This window comes from Gopherus evgoodei, chromosome 17, assembly GCF_007399415.2.
Source record: "Gopherus evgoodei ecotype Sinaloan lineage chromosome 17, rGopEvg1_v1.p, whole genome shotgun sequence".
NCBI lineage: Eukaryota > Metazoa > Chordata > Testudines > Testudinidae > Gopherus > Gopherus evgoodei.
In genome coordinates, this window is record NC_044338.1 from 18498348 (window position 1) to 18518977 (window position 20630).

The following is a 20630-nucleotide window of genomic DNA, read 5'->3' on the forward strand; positions in this document are numbered from 1 at the left end:
GAAAAACCCTGTTATCACAAGAGTTACTCCAGAGGTTTTAAAATCGATTCAGTTGTTTGAAAATAACACCCAACTTTCCCGTTCAGTGGTGACCTGTTCTTTCTCACTGAGCTTTGGGAAAATAAAAATGTAACAGATACGGTTAGCAAGTGTGGGGAGGGAAAAGCAACTTTATTGTGATTTTTAAAATTAACTTTATAAGAAAATAATTCTCATTTTTAACATTGAAGAAAATAAAAGTATTATCAGGCTATAATTGCCTTCGATTTTAGCCTCTTGTAAAGATTGTCATTTGATATTATCAGTAGTTGTTTCTCCTTTGTCTGAATGAATTTGTTTTGTTGGCAACAACTGTTCAAAGTTTCATAATTTTTTCTGCTCATGTCATTATTGTCCAATGTTAACTTTTTGTTTTGTAAGTGACCATAAGGTTTTTAACATGTTTCTAAAATGTGTAGCTGGCTAAATTGATCTGTAAAGTGATAATAAAAAAATTGGTTTGACATAAGTGGATACCAGGGTGATTCTGTTCAACAGCTTATGCTGTAAACAATTTCGAAGGTAATCAATAAGTGTTTGCGCATTGCTGCATAGGTACAGAAGAAAAAGAAATAGAAAGCTAACAAGTTTTAAATTGGAAGAAATTATAAGATCCTTCAAAGGCTGACTCTCATGAGAAGTTCCATTGAAGTCAGTGGGCCAGATCTCACATGCCCATGGTAAATAAAACAAAGAAAGAAACAAACACTGGAGGTAGTTTGAGCAGGAAATAGCTGCAGAGATCTCCTTTCAGAGATTCCCCTCATGTTTTTCTGCTGGGAGAGGCGCAAAGGTCTGCTTCTCTCCCCCATCTCTACTGATTAGACCGTGAGGTCTGCCCAGAAACTCTGCAGGCTCACAGGCAATCCACACAGAAGCCCCATAAACTACTGGAGCACTCCTTTGCAGGGTCTAATGGAAATAGGCATGGTGCCACTAAGAAAGCTGAACCTCCCCTCTAGAGACTTGATCTTTTCTTCCACCTTCTTCTAGAGTTACTCACATAAGTAAAGCTTTGCAGGATTAGGACCAAGATAGGTTGACTGGAAAGCAAATGTGAAAAATTGGGACAGGTGGTTGGGGGTAATTGGAGCCTATATAAGAAAAAGACCCAAAAATCAGGACTGTTCCTATAAAATCGAGACAGCTGGTCACCCTAGACCAAGATGACTGAACATTCATCTTTTTCAAGGAAACCTATGTTTAATAATATCAGAACTCAGAGAATTCTGCCTACTGCAGAGAAGGTTCTATGGTGGGGTACAACATTCTAATTTCTTTGTTTTGGGGATAGTTCCTACTTTTAAACTGGAATCCCCAGTAAATCAGCCTTTTCACAAATGGAATATTCTTTCATTTCACTGCTGGGTGGACCCATACACTGAAAAAATAGGTCGAGAATAGTAATCTAATTCTTCTGCTAATAAATAATTAAAGCTAATGGAATTTTCACGAGATATGTGAACTGAAATCTTTTTGAAAGAAGTGTGGTGTACATTCTACTACTGTAAATCAAGATTGATTATTTATCAGTATGATAGGTAGAAACTTACCTATAAAATGTAATTTAAAATGATTTTTTTGTACAAAGGAGAAGCTGGAGTGTTAATGTGTTCTCATCTGTTAAAATGACCAAAAGTATCATTTTAAATTGATAGCGACATGAATCATTCTCTAATGATTAGATACCAAGTAAAGGTTTTAGCAGCCTTAAGCAACAGGAAGCTTTACATCTCATTAAATCATACCATAAATTGAGCAACAGAATTGTTTGATCATATGATTTTTAACATGCCTTATTTTAGGAAATAAATACCTTGTCTCAGCTCCTCAGCAATATCTGCTTGTGTATGCAACTAAGGTTTTAATCTGGAGGGCTAAACTGATTCCAGTGAAATTTATTACACATGAAAAACAGACTTACAGATGTTTCCATTGCTATTTTTTTCAAAATCATTTACCTGTGAGGGGGAAGTTATACTGGCTCTGTATTCATTCACAGAAGACCTATCTATGGGCACAACTGGAAACAAATAATAAAATACTTTAATCGCTGCCTATGTGTTATTTATGGTTATGAGTCAAACTTCAGATGACCACCATTTAGTAGTTAATATTGCCTCTAACTGAGTAAAGCATATACGCATGCCAGATATTTGTAAGGTGGCCAGCAGAACTCTAACTAGAAGCGACAGCATTCAGATTTAACTTGTCAATTTCCATGTTGCCTGTAAACTTTGAGATACAATTTGGGGCCTTAAAGCATGTAAACAACACACCTTCAAAGTTGAGTATGACTTTCCTCATCAAATACTTTGAGCTTGGTGCTGGGTTATTTCTTTAGCTGTATGTAAATATAAAATAGAGTTTCAATCATATATTGAGATAATAGATGTGTGGACCAAGTGTATGTAATTCTCCCCTGGGAAATATTTTCCCATTCTAAAGAAATAAACTGTATGCTATATACAATTAATTTTTGGCTAGAAGAGAGGTTTGCTACTGGCTGTCTCCTTTTTTAAGTGGTACTGTGGATTGAGCTAACAAATACCTTCCCCCCAAAAAAGTATTCTACTTTTTGTTTTTAAGTCTCATCAGAAAGCATTTGGAGTCATAATTTTCAGCCTTACCAATTTTCAGTGTAGGACCAGTTGTTAGTTCCTTATTACATGTAGCCTAACAAGGAAGTAAATGCAAAAGGGTAAGATGGCAGAAAAGCCTTAACATCGTCCTGTGATGAGCCAGCTCCGAAATAGAATGTGACAGCTGAACTAACGATGTCACTGATGCTGATACAACTGGGCTGCTTCTCATTATGATTTCTCCCGCAGATACTCTGACATTCACCAGCCAACGTGCACCTAGAATAGATAATCTAGAGAACAGATCATAGAAAATGTGGCACTATAGGTAATTGGAGGAACACTTGACCTGCCCTAGTGGTTGTGTGCGCCTCCCCCCACCCCCCCAAGGGATACAGTATTTTTGTGGATGATAAAGCTGTACAGGTCAAGACAATGTTGTAAAACCACTTTATCAAACCAGGGTCACATGGCTTTTGTTGTGGCATTTTAGATATGAGCTTTTTGGAGGTAAATGAGATCAAGTAGGCTAAGGGCATGTCTACGCTGCCTTGTCATTCACAGCACTCTCCTGTGGACAATACAAACCCTGTTCTTAGGGGGTGGAAATATTTTGTTGGCAAAAGTGCCAACAAACAGCATTTACACTGCTTGACTTTTAGCGACATGGCCGTGTCACTAAAAGCTGTGTAGTGTAGACAAAGCCCAAGACAAAGCAAAAGGTCCTGTGTAGGTTCAGAGGTAAAGTAAATTAAAAGTGCAGCGTTGCTAGCCTAACCCTGAGTTGGTATATCTGTATACACCAGTGCAATATATGAAGATGGTAATAGATAAATAATACAATCTGGGTACCAAAAAATATGTGGTGTCCAATTTTGTATCATAGATTTACTTTTGCTTCATTGTCTAAAGGGTTATTTTTAATGACAATGAAAAAGGAGTTAAAAAAATTATTGGGATTCAGATTTCATTGTGAAGCTCTCTTATCAAAATGTAAGACTGGTTGTTTCTTATTACTTTAAAGAAAAGAGATACCATATTGGCCTTCAGTGTTGTACAGATTTGATCTTGTTAGTGCTATAACATACTAATTCATACTCTTTTGAGGTGCTCAGTTTGTCTGTGATAGAGTGGCTTTCTGAAAAAGGCAGCATCCTGATAAATCATCCACAGAGAGAGCACATTTTAGATGGCAAGGAAAAATGTGCTTCTAATTTGACTGTATAGGAGCACTTGAGTACAATCTTTGATGCATTTGTGTTGACAAATTATCATTTTTTCTAATGTTCAGTTGAATGTACCCTTTCTAGCTGTAGTATTGGATCACAGTGATTTGCTACAGAGCTGTGTATGAGGGCTGGATTTGGTTGCATCTCCTATTTTGATCACAATCCAGACAGTAAAGGCCACTACATTTTAAAAGAATAATAAATCATATGATGTCCTTGCTAACCAACATTACAGATTCCCATGGGTCATGATTGAGCATCCTTATTTTTGTCTGTTCAGTTTAGGACAAAGAAAGTAGAATTATATCTGACATTAGTATAATATTTGGAGCCATAGTCTGGTAAGTAATTTCTCAGACTGCCAAAAATAAATCTAGCAGGAGTAATATCTGGTGACTCGGGGCATACGTAGTTCTGACTACATTTGTAGTTTTATTTTTACTTCCTTTCTTTTATGACATGTCTGAAGTTTTAGTGCCAACTAGCCTAGTAAGTGCTTCTAAAACTACTAGACCAAACTAAAACAGTTTGCAAAAAATAACTAGCAGTTGAAGATGCATAGTCATTTCTTCTGATGTGTGACACTCTGTTGTTCAGTTTCCTTATCATTCCTCTCAAAGATGCACTTATTTTGGGTGTTTTTTAAATACTGGAGCAGAACAGAAGATTTTTTTTTTTGGTCATTCTTCTGAAAGTTTTGTTACATGAAAGGAGATAAGATGAAGAGTGTTAAGTGCCACGCCTTTATTGCCCTTAGCTACCATTCCAAGGTATGAAAGCCTCTTACATGTTTAATTGCCTGTATTAAGTGACTACCATTCCAGTAAGCCCAAAGACTGTGTATAATTGGTCCTCAATTCAATAGCACCCCTAGTAGCGCATTGGCTGAATCACTTTGAATGTCAGAGCCCATAAAGGGAATGTTGTATACACTCACAGGGTGCATCTACAATAGGAAATTTTGTAAGCATAGTTTTACTGATGGTGGAAGCTGTAGAATAAATGTGTCACAAGTATTTTTGCCACCATGTCATGTAATCCTGCTTGTTAGTATTTTGATTACTTGGAGGATGCATTTGGAAGTCTAACGTTAGAACCTGGGCGGTTGGTGAATGAAGAGCCACGTTTCAAGTTGTAAATATATTTGTATTTGTATATAAATTGTAATCTGTTGTTTAACTGGAATTTTAAACAATTACTCAAAAAATTTCACAGTTCATTTTTAAAATGACTCAAGGGCCAAATTCAGAATTGGTGTAGCAAGCACAATTTTCCTGATGCTTTTAGTTACACCAGGGTTTCATTTGAACCTTATGCTATACTTTGAGATGAAGCTTTTTTCTTAAAATAGAAGCTCTGTTAGCCTGAAGTATTTATTAGTGCTTTGATACTTTAAATTCTGACCTATTTTAAATGTCTGCTGTTTTTGTGTTGTGATGTAATAAATCCTTCAGACTTTTACTGTTAACTAGTCAGAATCACATAACACATTGCAAGCAGTAGTACCAGATTTGTGAAATACAAACTTAGGATATTTAAGTTGCCCACATGTTGCCCAGGAATGGGGGAGGTTGGAGATCAAATTTGTGTTTGACCTTTTTTTCCCCCTTATAGCCTGATGACCGGCCTTTCTCTTCCTCTGGGTGCCAGCCACCCCCATTTTCTTTCATAGACTCATAGACTCTAGGACTGGAAGGGACCTCGAGAGGTCATCGAGTCCAGTCCCCTGCCCTCATGGCAGGACCAAATACTGTCTAGACCATCCCTGATAGACATTTATCTAACCTACTCTTAAATATCTCCAGCGATGGAGATTCCACAACTTCCCTAGGCAATCTATTCCAGTGTTTAACTGCCCTGACAGTTAGGAACTTTTTCCTAATGTCCAACCTAAATCTCCCTTGCTGCAGTTTAAGCCCATTGCTTCTTGTTCTATCATTGGAGGCTAAGGTGAACAAGTTTTCTCCCTCCTCCTGATGACACCCTTTTAGATACCTGAAAACTGCTATCATGTCCCCTCTCAGTCTTCTCTTTTCCAAACTAAACAAACCCAATTCCTTCAGCCTTCCTTCATAGGTCATGTTCTCAAGACCTTTAATCATTCTTGTTGCTCTTCTCTGGACCCTCTCCAATTTCTCCACATCTTTCTTGAAATGCGGTGCCCAGAACTGGACACAATACTCCAATTGAGGCCTAACCAGCGCAGAGTAAAGCGGAAGCATGACTTCTCGTGTCTTGTTTACAACACACCTGTTAATGCATCCCAGAATCATGTTTGCTTTTTTCGCAACAGTATCACACTGTTGACTCATATTAAGCTTGTGGTCCACTATGACCCCTAGATCTCTTTCTGCCATACTCCTTCCTAGACAGTCTCTTCCCACTCTGTATGTGTGAAACTGATTGTTCCTTCCTAAGTGGAGCACTTTGCATTTATCTTTATTGAACTTCATCCTGTTTACCTCAGACCATTTCTCCAACTTGTCCAGATCATTTTGAATTTTGACCCTGTCCTCCAAAGCAGTTGCAATCCCTCCCAGTTTGGTATCGTCCGCAAACTTAATAAGCGTACTTTCTATGCCAACATCTGAATCGTTGATGAAGATATTGAACAGAACCGGTCCCAAAACAGACCCCTGTTTCCCTCCCATGAAAATAATCTCCTCCTTCCTATTAAAGGTTAATATGGAAACAGCAGCATCTCTGTGAGGTCCTGTTACAGCCAAATCAGGGGCACTGCAAATCCCATCTTTCGCACAATCAAGTATGTGCTAGAGTGTACAATTCAGTAGACGGCTCTCTTCTGAGACCCACCAGGTGAATGGTCCTAAACTCATATATAGACAGTGTTTCAGGAAAGATTGATGTTAAGGTGGTAGTTTTAGAAGGACTTGCTTAGTAGCAGATTGGCTAAGACAGGTCTGGCAAACAGCAACTTTTTTCCCTGTCTATGGACCTGGCCATGATTTATCTCACTTTAACATCATGATACTCCATTATTTTCAGATCTACCTTCTGCATGAACTGATTTTAACCTTTATACCTGAAGCTTTAAGCAAAAAACTTTGCACTGTGCTTGATCTTCAGCATTTTGCAAATCAGTGATTTGAGGGAGGTGCTGAATCCAAATCTCCTGTACTTCAGTGTGCAGCGCTGTCACCAGTTTGGCTGTGCGAAGAAATCACAAATGAATCTCTAAATTCAGAGGAATTACTAGGGACAAAGAATTCACCTTTTGGGGGGGTTAGGATATTTATTTTACAAAATGCTACCTCTTTGCTTGAGTAATATGATTATACAGGTCAAAAAAGTAAAAAGTAAAAAGGATGCCAGTGTTTCTGTGATAAATCTTGTTTCTCAAAAGTTTAGAACTTTTTTGTAAACTAAAACTTGGTATGCAAGTCTTGGCCCATGACCCAAACTTTTTTTTTTTTTTTGGTTAACTTTTTTCATCAACTGGATACAAATAAAACATGTAATTGAAGTTACATAGCAGAGTACTGCATTCTGGTGTCACATGGCAGCTAAAAATTGGGAAATGCAACTGAGCTAAAACCCCATTATTGACTAGGCGAAGATCATGGAGAGAGAAATCATAAAACTTAACAAAGTTGGCGCCACAGAAGAGAGAAATGTACTGTCACACCACTACAGAATAGACAACAAAATAGATCAGAGGAAAAATATCAGCAAGCATGTAGATACCAGTAGCACTTCTAAGTGCCCCGAGGAGAAAAATCTCACTGAAGTGTCTTTGTTCTAAAACATAAGAATGGCCATAGTGAGTCATGCTGATGGTCTATCTAGCCCAGTATCCTGTCTTCCAGCAATGGCCAGTGCCAGATGCTTCAGAGAGAATGAACAGAACAGAGACATTTTATCATCCAGTCCCAGCTTCAGAGATTTAGGGTCAGAGATTTAGGGACACTCAGAGCATGGTGGTGTTGTGTCCCTGACTGTATTGACTAATAGCCATTGATGGACCTACTCTCCATGAACTTACCTAATTCTTTTTTTGAACTCAGTTGTACTGTTGATCTTCACAACATCCTCCTACCAACAAGTTTCACGGGTTGACTGTGTGTTGTGTGAAGAAGTACTTCCTTGTGTTTGTTTTAAACTGTCTGCCTTTTAATTTGATTGGGTGACTTCTGGTTCTTGTGTTTTATGTGAAGGAGTAAACAACACTTCCTTATTTACTTTTTCCATATCATTCATGATTTTATAGACTTATTCTCATATCCCCCCCCCCCCATATTCATCTCTCTTCTAAACTAAAGAGTCCCATTCTTTTTAATCTCTCCTTGTATGGAAGTTGTTCCATGTCTGTAATAATTTTTGTAGCCCATCTCTGTATCTTTTCCAATTCTGATATATCTTTGTTGAAATGAGATGACCAGAACTTCATGCAGTTTTCAAGGTGTGGGTATGCTATGGATTTCTACAGTGGCATTGTGATATTTTCTGTCTTATTATCTATCCCTTTCCTAATGGTTCCTAATATAATTAGCTTTTTTGACTGCTGCTGCACATTGAGCAGATGTTTTCAGAGGACTATCCACAATGACAACAAGATCTCTTTCTTGGGTGGTAACAGCTAATTTAGATCCCATCATTTTGTACATATAGTTGGGATTATGTTTTCCAGTGTGCATTATTTTACATTTTTCAACATAGAATTTCATCTGCCAATGTGTTGCCCGTTCACCCAGTTTCCTGATCACTTTTGTTACCCTTCACAGTCATCTTTGGACTGTTTGAGCATTGGCCTGCTAAACCCAGAGTTGTGAGTTCAGTCCTTGAGGGGGCCATTTAGGGAACGGAGGTTTAAAAAAAACTGGGGATTTGTCCTGCTTTGAGCAGGGGGTTGAACTAGATGATCTTCTGAGGTCCCTTCCAACCCTGATATTCTATGATTCTATGACTGAACTATCAGTGCTCTAATTAGTCTTTTAGTTAGGTGCTAAAGAGAGTTTTATATGGCTACCACAGTATTCTTATCATGAAATGGATGTGTACTGTAAGGTAATAGCCATATGATACAGTGCAAAGCCACGTAATGAAATTGAAAGACTGTGTGATAAATTATACTTACAATGTAGTTCTTAAACTAATCATTTGTCTTTGACACATTCACCTGCATTCTGGGCAATAATCCATCCCAGTTGGGACTTCTGATATATCAACCTCTGAAACAGATTCAGAGAATTGGAATATTAAATGGCTTCAAACAACTGCTATTTAAAAACAATTAATCTGCCAGAGAATTGTTCCATTTCCTCCAAGAAATTACACTCACATAAGACCCAGGATGGGCAAAATTCAGTTCTGGACCAGTGAAAAATTTCAGATCTAATATCTTGCAGAGCAAAGGTTAAAAGAAAATGCCTGGCTTTCTAAGAGGAGTCGGCTCTCTAGAAGTCTCTAAGATATTGGACATTGAAATTGTGATATTTAAGTTTATTTTTAAAAAGATAATTTTTAGAAGTTTTTCTGACTTTGATATTCACTATAACTGGGTGTCATAAACAGATAAGTAAGAGTTAATAGAACAGAAGTACTTCATATCTCTTTTGCCTGTAAAGGGTTAACAAGATCAGTGAGCCTGGCTGTCACCTGACCAGAGGACCAATCAGGGGACAGGATACTTTCAGATCTTGAGGGAGGGAAGTTTTTGTGTGTGCTGTTAGATTTTGGTGGTTGTTCTCTCTGGGTTCTGAGAGCGACCAGACTTGTAACCAGGTTTCTCTCCAGTCTCTCTGATACAGTCTCTTATATGTCCAGAATAGTAAGTACTAGGTAGATAAGGCGAGTTAGGCTTATGTTTGTTTTCTTTATTTGCAAATGTATATTTGGCTGGAAGGAGTTCAAATGTGTATTTGGCTGGAAGGATTTTAATTTGTACTTGTATACTTATGCTGGGAGAGTATTCCCGATGTCTATAGCTGAAAGACCCTGGAACATATTCCATCTTAATTTTAGAAAGATAATTTTTACTGTTTTTCCCTCTTTAATTAAAAGCTTTTCTTGTTTAAGAACCTGATTGTTTTTTTATTCTGGTGAGACCCCAGGGGACTGGGTCTGCATCCACCAGGGAATTGGTGGGGAGAAAGGAGGGAAGGGGGAGAGAAAGGTTAATTTCTCTCTGTGTTAGGATTACTTTCTCTCTCAGGGAGAGTCTGGGAGGGGGAGAGAGAAGGAGGGGGGGAAGGTGGATTTTCTTCTCTATTTCAAGATTCAAGGAGTTTGAATCACAGTGATATTCCAGGGTAACCTAGGGAGAGGAAGCCTGGGAGAGGCAATGGTGAGGGAAAGGGTTTACTTTCCTTGTGTTAAGATCCAGAGGGACTGGTCTTGGGGGTCCCTGGGCAAGGTTTTGGGAGGACCAGAGTGTATCAGGCACTGGAATCCCTGGTTGGTTGCAGCGCTACAGGTTCTAAGCTGGTAATTGAGCTTAGAGGAATTCATGCTGGTACCCCATCTTTTGGACGCTAAGATTCAGAGAGGGGAATTATACCATGACACTAGGGGACTCTGATTTTACAGATGGAAGGATATAAAAATTACCATAATCAATTTTTAGAAAGGTTGAAAACCATTTTTGTATTAAAACGTGTGGCATGATTGTATGAAGTGGTATAAAGTTTCACTGATACTTATTTGGGATGGCTTTGCCACTTTCCAATCTATAAATTATGCCAATAAAACCTTAATGCAGCACTTCACTGTTGTTGTGTGGAGTCTCTGTATTATAGATCTATAAACTATTCAAGTGCTGCATATGGTTTCATAGCAGCAAAGAATCCTGTGGCACCTTATAGACTAACAGACATTTTGGAGCATGAGCTTTCGTGGGTGAATACCCACTTCCTCAGATGCATGGTTTGATAGTTGACTTTTGTACTTCATGCTAATGAAGTGGTTAAATCACTGTTTGAAGAATCTACAGAATAGTCTCCTCACAGTTACAGCACTTGCTTTTTGGGCATAGAATAAATTTTCTGAGAATTTATAAGTACTTCTGTTAGTTAGAATTAAAATTAGTTTAAAAGAAGGTCCTTTAAGAAATTTAGTACTATCAGTCCACTGAACTATGTTTTTGTCCTAAATGATCTTGATGGTGAAGTAATAGACTTCCCATGTAGTATGTGTAGGTTACATCTGAAACCTTTTTAATTTTTTTAAGGAGTAATGGCCATTTGTTGTCATACTTCAGAACTGAAAGACTCTTCTTTAGCACGGGCTAACGAATAATGAATTCTCTGTAGAAGAACCACAAAGAATTCCCACTTTCAAAATGTCTACTATTTCTCATTGTTCTCAAGGCACTGGAATCGCAGCAGCCCTTTACAAAAGTTCCCTCTTTCAAAATTGCTACCATCTCTCATTTTCAATAGGGGCGAAGCCAAACTGTCTTTAATTAAGGTGGTGGCCCTTTAGGGTTGCCAACTCTGACTAAAGCTTTTTCCACAAGTTTTTTTCCCCCCAACATGATGTAATGTCATTTTCTGAAAATATCCTATTAAAATCCCCTGGATTGCTTTCGATAGTCACCGGGAGATCAGTGCCAATTCCGGGAGACACCAAGCCAATCCTTTGGGTTGGCAGCTCTATGGCCCCGATGACCTTACACTCAAAAGGAGGAAACTTCCATTAATGCAAATTCACACATGTACAAAGGAGACTTTGACTTCAATTCAGAGCTGTAGTTGGAATGCTTTTCAGGTGGACACACAAATTTACTTCAGATCGCATTATTCACTTCACTGTTCCAATACACTTATAAGATAGAGAGAGTTAACAGCCTGCCCAACGTTACCACAGTCTTTAACCAGTTATCATCATTTGCAACAATCAAAAGTGTGTACCAAACTGGAAACTATTACATTGGAAACATGATCCTGTTCAGAATGAATTCTAGCTAACCTCTAATTAAACAAACATTTCCATAAAATACAATCAAGCTTCAAAATCAGTATTCAAAAAATTGGAGAAAAAAGATTGACAGCATGCTGCTCCATTCTAAATATTTAATAATCACTTCTAGTCTGATCAAAATTATTCTTTATATGCTTTCTTTTTTTAAAATGGCTGTTTCCTAATGGAATCCCTTTGCTTTTGTCTTGCAGGACCTGCGCAAACAGGTAGCTCCGTTATTGAAGAGCTTCCAGGGGGAGGTAAGAGACAATACTTTAATTTATCTTGTCGCTTCTGATTGCCTACGTCTGTCAATCTAGTGTGATGTAGCTATTCAGTGGGGTTGTATGGACCAAGGGCTCCGCCATAAGCATGGAGCAGTTTGCAGGAGTAGGGTCCATGTGTGTTTATGTATATGAAAAAGGAATATATTTTGGTTTCTACAAATGCTTAAAAAAGGCATCTGTTCATATGTTTTAGGAGTTCTTGATATAACCTAAAAACATTACAAATACCCTAAGTGCTGCAGTACAATGGAAGATAGACTGGTGGTAGGCTATCAGGCAACTTAAAAACTGAAATCTTCCACCCCATCACAATCCTTCCACCCCATTTTCAAATGCCTGGAAAAAAAAGATGAACTCTACAATGTGCCTTGAATTTCATGCTATTATGGATTAAGGTCCGGAGCCAGTTTCAAAGTTTGGAGGAGGGAGTGGCCCTCACAGAGAACACTGCCAGCAGCCCCCTTTTGTTTGTAACAGTGAGGCTTCAGGTCAGGGGCTCCTGCTGATCTCAGCTGTAACATAGTGGAGAGAGACTCTGTATCTGGGGTAGGTCCTAAGCCATGTAGATCTTAAATATAATGTAAATGTTATATATATTATGTAATGTGCATGTATAAAATATATATAGGTTTACACTGAAGAGGGACAACGATGTATAGAATATATAATGTGTAAATTTTCCCTCAAAGTTGAAACATTAGACTCTAAAAGAGCTTGTTGGACCCTAATGTTTATAGGTGATACTTGGAAGAAAAAATAATTACAGAAAGTTCTAACACCGTTGCTACTACTTCTGTTCCCAGAGACATTTTTGTCTTAAGAAAAGTCACAATTTCAACCTGTAAGTATTTTGATGTGAGGTCCTTTCCCATGGGAAAGGAGGTTGCAGCCTGCTGCAGAGTTGTAGGTTTTGACTGTGGCTGACAGTAAAGCACTCGTTGCAGGTGGTGTTTTCCCAAACAGTAGTTAGGCTTAAGTGGAATTTTTGTATTGATTTTAATGGCTTTTGGATCAGACTGTAACACTTTAAAAAGTAATATGCTCTAAGGCTATGTCTGCACAGCCCTGCAGTTTGGATGACAGTGGTGTGAATTGCAGTGCTCGCTGGTGTGCTGTGCTGAAACTCCCCTGTGTGGATGCTGTGGGTGTGAACCAAAAGGTGCCTAGTTCACCTTAAGTTAGAGCTGGTCTACACCAAAAACGCTGCAGCGGTGCATCCACCTCAGTGAGAAGCGGTAGCTGTGTCGATGGGAGAAGCCCTCCTGTTGATATAGTGCCGTCTACACTGGATGTTAGGTCAGTATATCTACGTTGCTTGGGAATGTTCATAGCTCTGAGCAACATAGTTATACTGATGTCAGTTTATAATGTAGATCTGGCCATAGTGTTCTTTAAACAGGACTGAAAAGTTAATGTGAACTAGATAGCTTTCATTTTGTGCCTGTTGTGTCCAGGTGGTGGAGTTACAGCACAGCAAGCTAGTCCATGCTGAAATTCATACCCCCAGAGTCTGAATTGCAGAATCATGTTAACAAGTCCTGTTTCTTCACTGGTATTTTTCTTCTGGTTTCCCTTGGTTGCATGGCATTGCTACCACACCAGAGGCAAAGATGGATTGTGTAGAGCAACCCACCAGTGTTTTTAACCTGTGTCAACTAGACCTGCTCTGAGCAGAGCTCTGAAATGCACTGATAAAAATGTCAGTGGCCAGTGTGTGCTAGTGCTTCCACTAGTGCAAGCACCTGTGGAAGCCACATTGAGAAATGTGAAGAAAAGTTCTAGTGCAGAAGACTCATTGGTCTGTCTGCTGTGAAAAATCCTGGAAATACAACAAAATAATCAATTAATTCTGTTATAAGAAAAACAGGGACTATTTATATGTGACCTTACACCATAAGAAAGGTTAAATTTTTATTTAAAAAAAATCAGATTTTAAATTTAAACTCGTACTTCTTAATAATAATAATAATAGTAATAATAAAAATTAGTGCATCAGAAGCTGTAAGTAGTGGCTGTAGCTTCATACCTTATGTGTTGTAGATATCTTACCTCAAAGAATGTACCACAGCTGCAGTTGTGTAATGCTGATAGACCCTGGTCGTTGGTGGGCGGGATCAGACCTGGGACCTCTGAAGCTTAGTATATGAACATAAGAATGGCTGTATTGGTTCAGACCAAAGATCCATCCAGCCCAATATCCTGTCTACTGACAGTGGCCAATGCCAGGTGCCCCAGAGGGAGTGAACCTAACAGGTAATGATCAAGTGATCTCTCTCCTGCCGTCCATCACCACCCTTTGAGCATCTACTATATGAGCTAAAAGCCACGTGGCTGTAGCAGACACATTAACATCTAGGCAGTCTAAAAGGTGGTGAGCTAAAAGCCATGTGGTTTTTAGTTAAGGCTGTAGCAGACTCATTAATCTAGCAGGCATGGGGCTGCCCAGAGGATTCAGGGGGCCTGGGGCAGAGCTGGTCTTCAGTGGCAATTCAGCGGTGAGAAGGATCCGCTGCCAAATTGCCGCCAAAGAATGAAGCGGCGGTGGTAGAACAGCCTAAGTGCTGCCAATCACAGCTTTTTTTTTTTCCCCGCTGCTTGTAGCGCTTGTACTCACTGGGTGGCGCTCCGAGGCGTCGGAAGCACTTCAGCAGTGGGTCCTTCACTCACTCTGAATCTTCCGCTGCACTGAAGGACCCACCACCAAAGACCTGGAGCGAGTGCAGGGCCCGTCGCCTAAAACCCGGAGTGGCTCACAGGGCCCCTGCGGGGCCCAGGGCAAATTGCCTCACTTCTCCCACCCCAGGCAGTCCTGAGCAGGCATAGGTTACATCTTTCCCCTAGTTGAGGAAAGCCCATCCTGAGCTTCAGAGGCTTCCCAGTTGATAAGTTGGGAGGAGCCCACGCTTGTAATGCTGACAAACCTGGGTCGTTGGCAGGCGGGATCGAACCTAGGACCTCTGAAACTTAGTGTATGAGCATCAACTGCATGAGCTAATGAGTCTGCTACAGCCATGTGGCGTTTAATGTCTAGGTGGCACTAGACAGGGACAGGGCACCGCACCCAACAGGCATAGGTTACACTTGCTAAATGTGTAATAAGCTGTAAAATGTTTATTTTACTGTTGCAGTTCCCATCAGAGCGTGGAGAGAAATTTAGGAGTATATTTTCAGCAATCTGCATAGGGAATTAAGCGCGCACATATTATTTTTTATGAGAGTTATATTTCAGATTCTTTGCACATTCGACTGAATATGTCCCTCAAACAAGCAATAATTTCTTTGCTTGGAAGCAATATGTTTTTTTAACTACTTAATTTTCCAAGCACAATTATAAAAACTTACCAGATGAAGTTCCTTATATAGTAGCAACACGTGAGGAAAAAGAATGACCTGTGTAAGTCAGTTTGACAATGGGAACATGCATATTAACATTGCTTTATATGAATTGTAACGCTCTATAAGACACTTTCACTTTGGTTTCCATCTTGTAATATATTGACAGAAGTCTATGTATGTGTACTACTTTTCTCTAATGAGTGGAATGCTGCATGCTCAAGTATGTGTCATAAACCCTGATCCTGCTACATTTAAAGAAGCTTCTGTGAACATGTCCTATCTATTTTAGAGAAATTTGCACTTATATAAATATATCAATGTTGCAGCGAAGCAAACCTCTGCTGTAGACTTACTTCACTGATGTAAATTACAGTTTGTACTGGTTTAATTTGCTCTGGTAAATTACCAGAGTAAGATATGGTAGTATAAACCTCATTTTACATCAGTGTAACATGTCTGCATTAGGGCTGGTGCTATTGTAACTGCATCTATGTTGTCACATTGGTGTGAATCTCTGTAAGGGTAGGTCTATACTACCCACCGGATCAGCAGGCAGCGATTGATCCAGCGGGGGTCAATTTATCGCATCTTGACCCCCGAGCGCTCTCCTGTCGACTCCTGTACTCCACTGCCATGAGAGATGGATGCAGAGTCAATGGGGGAGCAGCAGCAGTTGACTCACCGCAGTGAGTAAATCTAAGTACATCGACTTCAGCTACATTATTCACATAGCTGAAGTTGCACCCCAATGTAGACTGGGCCTAAAACAGGCCTTAGAAACTCCTTTTATCTCCAGAATAATTACCTTCATCATGACAGGTTTCAGAGTGGTAGCCGTGTTAGTGTGTATCAGCAAAAACAACGAGGAGTCCTCGTGGCACCTTAGAGACTAACAAATTTATGCTTATGCCCAAAGAAATTTGTTAGTCTCTGAGGTGCCACAAGGATGCCTCGTTGTTTTTACCCTCATCATGTCAATTGTATATAAACATAGCATGGATGACTCTCAACCATGGTGTTTCTTAGAAAACAGTGCATCAGCCTTAATATGAAATTATTTCAGTAAATAACAAAATATGAACCCAGTTTCTGGCAAGTAATAATGTACTATCTACAGTTGGTTCGCAAGTATTAATCTTATTAAATAACTTATTACAAGCTTATTTGCTGGATGATCCACAGAGCACAAGAGGCATTCGAGGCATACCTCCATTTCAAATCCTCTGAAGTTGTGCGTCTCACCCCACTCCCAGAGATATTGCAGCATGCATCATGCTTGTAATTTTACAATTGCTATGTAGTCCTTCTGGAACTACCTTTTTGGGGTCATGTAAGTATCATTTTCCCCTTTAGATACAGAATGGTTTTGCAGGGTTTTAAAATATTCTTATGCTGTTGGAACTACCCATTGACTGTCATTTGGCATGTAAAAGAGTAGTATTAAATGTTTAGCAAACTTCTGCCCTATAAGGAGAAACAAGCCTTTACAGGTCTGCTGTAGGATGGCTCTCTGCTCCAGTTGGGCTCCATGTTTGCCGTGACATCATGAGCATAGTTCATGCTGGGAGGTATCCTGGAGTGAGGGAGCATGGGACATCAGTTATCCAGACATGGCTTGAAGGAGACGGTAAACTTAAAATCACTTATGTTTTCACCGTCCTCCCTGTGCATAATGTGTGGAGCATTCAAGCACATATACTTGCTGTTAGCTAATTTCTTTAAACATATTCATTGGTTTCCTTCAGTAGTAGATGTTTTGCTTTTAGTTTGATCTCTCAAGTTTTCTTTGTATTTCACTGTACAATATGGATGGATATTTATAAATATAAAAAACACAGCCAGAATGTTTTGTTTTCTATGGATGTTTATCTAAATCAGGGGAAATTGCAGATGGAAACTGTTTGTTACCAAATATCCAGTTTCCATTAGTTGCTTGAAAGAGCTGTTTTCATCTGCGGATCTTGGAACTGCAGATTTTTCATGGTAACATTGAATGTAAAAGCCTTCTGAAATAGAATTTAGGATACTGTAAGTTCACAAATGTACTTAAAACAAATACAATAAGAAAACCTTTTAAAGCAGGTTTCATGTGGGGGATTGCTAGCTAAAGGGGAAAAAAATGAAGTTCTTAAGGTTCTGAAATGCATAGTATAGTGGTGATTTGATCACACGTTTGTTCTGTGAGCCTAGCCATAGAATACATTGAGTCTCAACAGTAGTGTTACAATTACAGTAACATGGATGAAAAAACAGGATATCAAACTAAAATGAAAAAATAATACAGAACAATTTTAAACTTCCTGACTTATTTGGGAATAGACAGTCTACTTGAAGTATATTGTTGTTTTTATTATGATATTCATTCCATAATTAAGATTGCATTTGGATTTCTCTTATAAGCCCTCCTTTTAAAATCCACAAAAAGCTTTGTGCTTCAAAACTGCTAAGTTAGTTATTTGACTTGTATATGTTTGTGGAAACTTTAGGGGGCACACTTAAGCTTGTGAGATGATGTAAATGAGGTGGTATGAGAGGGAGGGATGAAGAATTAATAGAACAACAGGGCCCATTAGTGTTTTTAGAAATTATAGAATTTTATAAAGAACGTAATTTTGTAGGTGTCTTAGCTGGACTCAACTGAACTCCACTTTCAACCTTAACTCTTTTTTTTTTAAATCATTTTTTCTTTGTTTACAATCAATAAGTTGAGTGTGCTTCCAGTTTACTCTTCAATCACAGTATCCTAAAAGCCAGAATGAATAAATAATGGACAGAGTATTGTATTATCCAATTATAATTTGTTTTCCAACTTAGAAAGGAAACGCCGTCTAGTTATCATTTGAATAAACATTGTCTGCACATAATATATAGTAGGTTGCAATGGGTTATCACATTTATATAAGCAGATGAACACTTGCACATGAAATCCTAAATATAAAGCTTTATGTTCTTAGGCTATGCTTTCTGTTATAGAAATAAATTTGCTTTGTGGAAATTTAATGTCTCAATCCATATTTGTGATGTCATCAAGTAGATATTAAGGCTGGGAAAGGATTTCCTGGGGTTATTAACATTCTTTTCATGTGGCATAGCAGGACTGTCCAACAGGAACACACTAATCCTTAAATTGAAGCATCCTTTAAGGCAAATACTCTGAAAGAGTAGACTGTGATCTTCTGTGACTGCCATATCTAGTTTTCTTCTTTCAAGACAAGTAGTTTTAGATGTATTGCCATTCTGATGAGAGCACTCTGGCTCAGTGCTTAGCTGAATTGCTCTTTAAGCTATTGATTTGGTCAGTAGAGTAATTTAGTAATTGTCTATATGCAGACAAAGGAGTTGAAAATATGACCAAACTGGTGTACTGGAACTACTAATCATACCAGTGAAAGGGTGCTTTAATGAGTTCGTAAACAGAATAGCCTAAAAAAGTTCAGTCATCTGTTCTTATCCCCTGCATTTTATAGGAATATTCCTTGGCTAATATCAATCTTTTCTTTTCTTTTCTTTTTAAATTTCCTTTTGTTAAATTTACAAACCTGATTCATATGATTTCTTTCCTGTAAGTTCACTCCATGATGGCTCAATTAGAATTGGTTCAGTATTCAGGCCAACTTCATAATTGAAAACACATTTTCTTCTCAAAAGCTGCAGCTGGTTTGGTTCTGCTCATGCAGAAAAGGATATAACCTTGCATAACATAGGAAATGAACGGTTGAGAGAGAAGCCAAATTCAATTTCAGTCAGATATTTTGAGGATAAGTCCATGATCTATGGAAGCAGGGGAATGAAAAGTGTGTGTATGTGGAAAGCAGCGTATTCAGCAGTCTATTAATCATGGCTAGCCTGAGTGCTGTTGTGTGCTGTTGCATTAGCACTGATGCTAGTACAGAGGCTGGAGAGCAGCCAAGCACTCCAGAAGTTAACCTCTTAAAGACCCTGAGCTGCTTTCTGTTGAATAAATGTAATTTTGTGGTCAGAAATAAATGCTTGTGATGTAGCAGGAGCTTTGAAAACAACAGTGAGGCAAAGCTATTACAAATTGCTCTGTGTTATGGAAGTCAACAGCATACATCAAAATTCAGAGCTTTCATCTCATTGATTTAGGCCCAAAGCTTTGCAGCTTTCCAATAAAAGCCCCATTAAACAATTGTATGTAACAGACAATGTGGAGCAAATCTAATATTTCCACTAGATAATTGTTATCTTTAACATTCTCTCAGCAGCTGCCAGTGGAGGTTTTTTTTCCTTAAACATGAACACAGAAAAAGGTTTTACACACTTTATTTTAATCTTGTGTTACGATCCTAAACTGCAAAAGAAAATGCTGAGCAGCTTGGAACAACAATGGTGCTGTTAGATTTTGTTTCTTTGGTTTGTGCAAATGTGTAAATGATCAATTTTGGCTAAGTTTGTTGCAATTTAAGCAAAGTCTTCCCCCAGGAAGGGGATTTAATATGTTTAGACATCTGGAAAGGGGTATGCTCTCTTCTTGATGAGAATGCAGGACACCCATTAATATCAATAAGAGTTATACATATGGAGCGGGTAGCCTTTGAGAGAAGAAATATTATATTCAAAACTATTAACTTTACAAACTATGAACTCTGCCATAGGTGAGATATGTTCAACCCCAGCACACAAGAGAAGGGTGTGATTAGCTTCCCTGCATCTGTTATACCCCCTTCACATGCCACTGGCATTCTATTCCATCCCAAATTACAATGGGCCTTATTCTTTTCCCCCTCTTGCAAGATATCAGCAGGTCCCACTGAAATCAATGGAAGTTACTCATCCTGCAGTGGGAGAATCTGGCCTAGTGCAGTGCCTCTTAGAGCACCTACTGGTGGTGGTCAGACTCCATGCTGCCTCCAATCTCGGACAGTACCTTAAGGCATATTTTCATTTTATACATTTAATAAATATTCCCTTCCCATGTGTTTCCATTTTTAATTATATCTGTGTTAGAAATTAGAGCTGGAGAAGGCATCTCATCCATCTTCCTGCCCTGGGATCAGACAGGGAATAAAAATATTGGCACTCTTCTCAAGCTCTGTCCATAACACCACACTCTCTTCTATAACCTCCCTCCTATACCACACCCCTATCTCAGAGTAGCTGAAAGTTTCTATTGAAATGGTTAGTGTTGAAATAGCTAAAACTGACATTACTTTGTCACCAGACTTTAGAAACACCTCATTGAGAAGAATTGGGCAATTTGCACCTTTCAAAGGCATTAT

At 38.7% G+C, this 20630-nt stretch overlaps 1 protein-coding gene across 1 annotated transcript in view; it reads left to right on the top strand.

The window, feature by feature from the left end:
- The window catches only part of CUX1 (cut like homeobox 1), a 356919-nt gene that overhangs the window by 150501 nt on the left and 185788 nt on the right, over positions 1 to 20630 (top strand). The window contains 1 exon segment of the mRNA XM_030536988.1: positions 11980 to 12027. Coding sequence (XP_030392848.1) covers positions 11980 to 12027 — 48 coding nt within the window.